The sequence below is a fragment of the Acanthisitta chloris genome, unplaced genomic scaffold, assembly GCF_000695815.1.
Source record: "Acanthisitta chloris isolate BGI_N310 unplaced genomic scaffold, ASM69581v1 scaffold4740, whole genome shotgun sequence".
Classification (NCBI taxonomy): Eukaryota; Metazoa; Chordata; class Aves; order Passeriformes; family Acanthisittidae; genus Acanthisitta; species Acanthisitta chloris.
Genome location: NW_008653211.1, coordinates 33,941 through 40,949, shown reverse-complemented (window position 1 = coordinate 40,949; position 7,009 = coordinate 33,941). Strand labels below are relative to the sequence as shown.

The 7,009-nt window shown below is 44.2% G+C and overlaps 1 protein-coding gene across 1 annotated transcript in view; it reads left to right on the top strand.

Moving 5' to 3' along the window:
- Nucleotides 1-5,235: 5,235 nt before the first annotated feature.
- LOC103807199 (mitogen-activated protein kinase-binding protein 1-like) overlaps nt 5,236-7,009 on the top strand; it is a gene marked incomplete at both ends in the record, with an annotated part of 35,151 nt that continues 33,377 nt past the window's right edge. The window contains 2 exon segments of the mRNA XM_009079923.1: nt 5,236-5,298; nt 5,875-5,932. Coding sequence (XP_009078171.1) covers nt 5,236-5,298; nt 5,875-5,932 — 121 coding nt within the window.

Below are 7,009 nucleotides of genomic sequence, written 5' to 3'. Positions count from 1 at the left end.
GCTTCTGCAAAAATCTGCTTTTTATTAGCTTGCTGAAGAAGGGTAAGGAAGGAGATGGCTGAGGAAAGGCAGCTGCAAATAGAGGGATATGCAGGTAAACAGGAGGACAATGAGAAGAGTAAAATGCCCAGAAACTGATTTTGGTAAGCACAGGAGTGAGGTCAGGAAGAGAAAAGTCAAAAGTAAAGGTGGGGGGAGCAGCATGGAGCGACCCACTGCTGCTGACTTAGTGAGTCAGATACTTTGTGTAAATGTGGTACTGACGTCTGATTCCTCTCCGTTCCTGGTCCTATATTTAGCCTAGGGAATTTGCTTATTTTTTATGTTTTGTGGTCGGTTTTTTTTCCTTTTGCTGGAGCCAGTGGAAACTGCTGTGACATTCTTTGCCCACTACCCCCCAGCTTTTTATCTGCATATATGGCTCACAGTTGTGAACATACTAGATAGGCTTGTGCCTTCATGGAGGCTTGGAAAGCTGTGCAAGGAACCTTTCTTGTTGAGTGATGCAAATGGGCTCCCTGATGGAGGATTGCTCAGGCTGTCTGCTAAAACCTTTTACATCACTGTGAGAGCTAATTCTGTCCTTCCCTTGTGTTACTTGAATGTCCCACAAGAAGGAGGTGGACTGGGAGACATTCCACAGCCAAGTTGCTTATAAAAGCTGCTTGCATCTGGAAGGTGTACTTAGAGGTTGTGGTGTGGCATCTAGAAATAATACCTTTGAATATGTGTGCCGTTGCCAACGGCCTCTTCAGGAACCAGCAGGTAAGCAAACAGGACACTTAATCTTGGCTGGCTGATAGGTGGTTTGTACAGAAGTAATCCATAGAGCAGTGAGTAGTTTCTATGAATGTCTTGGAAATCAGAATATACTTGTGGATTAAAAAGGTGCAGTGGTTATCAAGCCCTGCCCACAGCTGCAGAGGAGGTAGGGCTTGTGCTGAGACAAGGGTGCTAACAATTTCGATGTTCTCAACAGCTAGTGTGCTCCAGGCTCGGTAGGGTCCATGTGAGGTGTTTCTGGAGCTAGTCTTAATTTGCATGTTGGCACTAGCATTTAAAACTGTAATTTCAGGCAAAGATGTCTTGAGAACTTGCATTTGTTTTGAAAGCTTCAGTTCCAGAAAGGGGTGGAGAGGATGGAAGTGCTGATGTGTCTGTTGTAGAAGTGCAGGTTTGGTGTACTTTGCTTGGTCTACATTCACAATTGGAAGCTGGGAATGAAAAGATCAGTGTTCTCTTCCCTTGCGTCCTTTCCTCTCCCTCTGGCTGTTAAATACTGACTGCAGTCTCATAAAGGAGCAGACAAAGATGGAGGATAGATAGATGGGTGTATGCTCTTGTATGCAATTAATTTTCCATGGTAATTATTTTTATTATTTTAACTGCTGTAAGTTAAAGCCGGCATAAACTGAAAGGAATAGCTATTTTGCATCTCCTGAGGGCCTGGTGTTCCTACTGGACTTGAAGGCAGCGTGGAGTAGTAGGTGGCACAGAGACCTAACCATTCAATGTATCCATTCCATTTATTTTAGTAGACTGATTTCCTTGGCTGAAACACCCAGAATACTAATAGGCTCTGAGCTACCTTGTTTGGGAAACTGCTCAGGTTCAGTGGGAGAGTAACTTGTTGGCTGTGTGGGGAGGAGGAGCTGCTCTGGGGACATACTGAGCTGAGCTGTGAGCATCTAAGTAGGCAATTGAGGCCGCCCTGTGTTAATGAATTGCTTAGGTTGTACATAAACTTGAGGACATTGAGTCCAACCATTAACCTAATACTACAAAGTCCACCACTAAACCATGTCCATAAGTTCCACATCTACATGTCTTTTAAATATTTCTGGGGATGGTGACTCAACTACTTCCCTGGGCAGCCTGTTCCAATTCTTGACAACACTTTCTGCGAAAAACTTTTTCCTCATATCTGGTCTAATCTCCCTGATGAGGCTTGAGCCTGTTTCCTGAACAATCAGAAGTTAATAAAGAACTAGAAACAGTTAGTTTCTGCTTGTTGAGGAAATGTGCTTTCTAGGAGGGAATGGACTAGAATCCTTTTCAAACATTTTGAGAGGGAGCCAGTTTTCTCTGACTCCTGACTCCCAGAACATTATCTATGCCCCACTGTATCACTGATTTGTGGTCTTCCATCTTGCTGAATAAGGTGTCCTTGGAGTTAGCTCAAGTCTTCATTGCCCTGGTGTATACCAGACAGGAGCAGGAAGGTGGAAAATCAGCATGGGACAGCATTGCGGTAGGGTAGCTTTTGTTGGGTAGCAGTTAACTTAAGAAAGCAAGTTCAGAAGAGTAGTGAATTCTGGCTAAATTACTTTACTGGCAAGAAGGTTATAAACAATTAGTAAGTTATGTTAGTTATTTACTGACAAATCAATGTAAATTGTTTCACTGAACCTATGAGTTAAAATTTCTATTTCATTGCATAAATCAATGCTTGTTGGCAAGTAAGGAGATACTGTGATTTATTCCTCCTCCACTCCTCCAGATAGTGTTTGTCAATTATGGGTCAAACCCAGTGAATCAGGTATAGGGTTGTCTTAATACAAAGTTAAAATACCCACGTTTGTGATGGCTGCTCTGGCACAAGGAGCCATGCGCCTCTTGGAGTGGTTTGGTGTGTGAGCTGGGTGGCCATTACCTTCACTAAGGGCTCTGGACTTGGCCAAGGGATGGATAGGGGGGAGGAAACCTGCTGGCAGACAGCCTGCTCTGGGGTGCAACTGAGCTAAAATTTATGGTTTTAAGTGGCCAAAGGTTCTGTCCTGTGAGTTAATAATGACAAAGCCCTAGAGCTTTGTGGTTCACTATACTATTCTAGGAAGTGCTTTGTTTGCTTGCCTGGTTTGAAAACAATGGTTTCGTATTTTGCATCTCTCCTGTGTTTTTAAAACTCTGTTCACTTCTCTGAAGTCCTGTTTTCCTGCAGAGTTCCTCATAATAAAACAGAAACTTAAATTTAAGAGCTGCATAGGAAAGTCTTTGCCAAGATTTTTTTGTGTATTCCCTTTATTCTTTCTGGTTTTTTTGAAGCTTATTTTGAGAACAATTCATTCCTGTTATAACTCAACAGAATTTCGGTCCGTTAGCCCTATCCATCTCCACATAATGGGGTTTTGCTTTTCTTTTCTGATTAGCTGGAAGCTTGGGATTAGATAGATTTTCATATCTGCTAACTTCCTATTTCATATCTTGTGATTTGCAAGGCTTAACCTTCCCTGACTTGTTAATGGATCACAAACCACCTGCTTCATTACACTAATCCTTTAGAAATATATAGCATAGCTTTGACTTGAAACTCTCCAGTTTGGTTCCCATGGGTAAAAGGTGCAAAAGGATCAATCCTAGTCTGAACAAACTGCTTATTTAACACTTTCCCTGCTCTTCCACAATATTACATCTCAACCATGGCTTTTTTAACTATCAAGAAAGTTTGGTGCTTTCATTGCCTTGGCCTGCAGGGTAAGGCAGGAGAGGAGAAGAGTAGGTGGAATGGAGCAGGAGAGGAGTAGTCTAAAGGGGGAGGAAGGCATATCTTGTGAATGGTTGGTGCTTTGGATGTTGAAGATTGGATCCCTTGTGATGGTGTCTGCTTCAAGCCAGCAATGTTAACAAAGTGTGACAACTTCAGCCAAGGACTCTGAGCTCAAGGTATTGGTGTGTCAGTCCTCCTTTCTGCTCTCCTTTCTATTTCACAATTTACACTGCTTCTGGCAGTGTAGCCTGGTCAGACCAAAGGAAAATTCAGCTACCTGGGCTAGGCGAAGAGATGCCAAAGACATTGCAGGTCTCTGTCAACCTTGAGCTATGCCTGCAGCTGGGGATGTGGCTCTTGTCCTGGGCAGCGTGGTGCCAGGGTGTGCTTTGTCCTGTGCATGAGTGTGCACTGCCTGTCTTGAAATATTGGTGAGGTCTGTATATGAGATTCTGCCATTGATTTATGTGATGCCTCAGCCTTTGTCTTTCTGTTTGGCTGCTTCAGGCCAACACTTCTACTTCTCTGTCCTGCATGTTTCTCCCTGTGACTGATGTCTGTAGCTTGACATGCGTTGCAGACAAGCCCCAGTCTGAGGGTGATAGCAGTGAAGTCCTACAAAGCAAAGGCTGCTGGCAGTGTAGCAGGGATATCCTGTAGGGCTCCCCTGGCACCACACTGAAGGAGTAGCTGGGGCTCTCCAAACTCTGCAGCGTATACTAGCAGAGGGACAGGCAAAAATCACAGTTTCTGTTTTAGAGGTGAGAAATAGGGCACAAGGTCATCAGAGCAACTGTTGGTTTACCTCATTTTATTCACTTAACCGTGTTTCCTGTTACTGGTTGTTACTGTTCTCTGCTGCAAGACAAAATACTGTTACATGAAGATTTAAAAGTGGTGTGTAGGGTGTTTGTGAAGAGGGAGGAAGGCTTCAGAACTTGTGACTGCTATAGGCTGGTTGCGGTGGGCTGAGGCACTAAGGCCATGTGCTATGTGCAAGACTAGTAGACATGGGGCCTCTCCTTCCCTCCCCTCCCCTCCTGGTCAGCAACTATTTTGCTCCCAATGGGGGTGATTATATTGCTTACCAGGAGTTTACTGCTGCTTGCTTTTGCAGTTCATCTTGCTGAGAGATTTCTGTGAGGCTCCTGAGCAAGTTGTTTATGCAGATATGTCCCTTGGGTCAGTAGGGTTTTGGCATCATATCTCTCTTGCTTCTCAATTGGCCAGTCACTTCTTGTGCTATACTCGACAGTTTCTGTCTTGTCTGGTAATAAGGTCAGGCACAGAAACTTAGCCCATTTACTTCCCCTTCTTTATTCCCCAAGAGCTTACCTGTAAGATCCCTTCTTTCCTTCTTCCTTACCTTCATACTCTGTCCTAGATATGCTGTTATGGTGCCCAGTACATTGGGTCACTCTTATGGTGTGGGGCAAAATACATTAGGGCTGTTACACAAACTTCCATGGTTTCCATCAGAAACTCAGGGCTCCCAGATGGTAGAAAGGTAATTTATTTATGGTTACTAGCACATGGTATCACTCACCATGGGAGAGACTTGTGATTCCTCTCCAGACTGTTCTTTTGCTTTGTGTTTTCTAGTTAACCCCAGCTCAGTCTGTGAGAGTAGAGAATGAAACAGCTTTTGGTGGCTTTTGCTGCTGCTTTTCCAGCAAGGATAGCTCTTTGGTTATCTTTATGCATGTGGTCACATCATCTTTTTTTGTTTTTCTGTTTCCTGCATCTAGGTGTGTTGTTGTGCTCTTCAACCCTAGAAAAAATAAACAGCACCATATTCTAAACAGTTCCAGGTGAGTGAAGCTTTAAGCTGGGCTTGATTTCTGTGGGAGGTGAATTCAAGGTTTTTATGGCTTGAGTGAAGTGCAGGAACTGCTGTTGCTCCAGGCTGAATACCCTTGGTAAATGTTGCCTTGGGGACAGGCTGCCTGCTGGTTTGCCTCCAGCTCCTTCTAATGTGAGGTGCTGTTGCTGACAAGGTACCACCTCATAAATATCGTGATCCTATGAGGAACTGCTAAGAGGCATGATGTGGAGGAGATCTTAACAGAACTCCATGGTAGCTGACTTTCTTTCCCTCCACCTAAAATGATGACCTCATTATTGAAGCCTGCACTGGGACGTGGCCCTGCATCTGGAATAAAGGCACAACGATGAACCTCAACTTTTGGAGCTTTTCCAGTGCCGCAGGCTGCTGCCTGAGACTTGGGCAGCAGGGAATCTCCATGGCAAAGCAAAACCACTGTGTCAAGCAATTATGGGTGATTTTAACATCTTTGCAATTCATCCCAACCTACTCCCCAGTCATGATGTATTGAAATGAAATCACATGTTGGAAATGTTTCTCAGTGTCATTTTCTCTGTTTTAGGAAAACAATTACAGCACTTGCTTTCTCTCCAGATGGAAAATATTTGGTTACAGGAGAGGTAAGTGTGAGGGAAGAGAGGGCACACCTTGTCCATTGCATTTTGAAGCAGGGTCAAAAAGGTTAGAAGAAACAAGCGGGTGAGCTCCTTGACACAAACAAATCTGTTTCAGTGTTGAATCACTGTTTAGTGGACCTGCTGGGTTACAGGTGGCACTGAGTGCCCCTGCTGGCACTTTTTCAGCATGAAGTCTCCTGTCAGCTTGGGGGATGGATCTTCTGGGGTGACTTCTGTAGGCTGAAGGTAGAGTGGAAAGGACACGTAGCAAGGCTCTACTCTAGCATCAATGAAGAGTACTTGGACGGTGCTGAATCTTGGTCTGAGTTTAGCATTGTCCCTTTAGGATTTCAGGAAGTAACTGAAGCCAGTAACAGTGTTGTGGAAAAAATTAAAAGTGCATGTGGAGTGGAGCTTTAGGAATAGTCACATAGGATGATGGTGCCTGTGGTTTGGCACTGTATATTTGGCTGGAGGCAACGATTGCTTCCTCTTTCCGAACATGCCCAAGGGGGAGAATAAGGATCAGTGCACTGTGTTTGTGTCTTGCATTAGAAATTGAAGACACAGGCTGTGTCATGAGGCTGGAATTGCTGGATGTTAGACATCCACAGAAATGCTGACCTCCATTGGCTGGGTTCAATTTGCTTGTGTGTGATTGATGGCAATTTACCACTAGGCTCTGTGCCTCTGTAAGACGTGGGAAGAGAGCATGTGTGAAACAGGTCCCCTTCTGAGCCTCAGCCACTGAGAAGACAAGTGTGTCACAGCCTTGTGTTGGAGCTGTCAGGGTGGAGACTGTACACTCCGGAGGTCCCTAGTGCGGTCACCGTGATGGCAGATGTTATGTCACTGGGTGTCTCCAAAGCTGGGCCTGAATCCTGCATGGATCAGACCAACAGTATCAAAAAAAATGGAGTTTTTTTTGGATGGAGGCTACCATGTCACAGAAAATGTAAGCAGAAATTTTCCATCATTAGGTCAGAGACTGTTGTTGTTATTACCTTGTTAGTGAAAACATGAGATTTTATAGCTGTAATGTTTTAATGCTCCATACGCACTAGAAATCTTAATGTAATA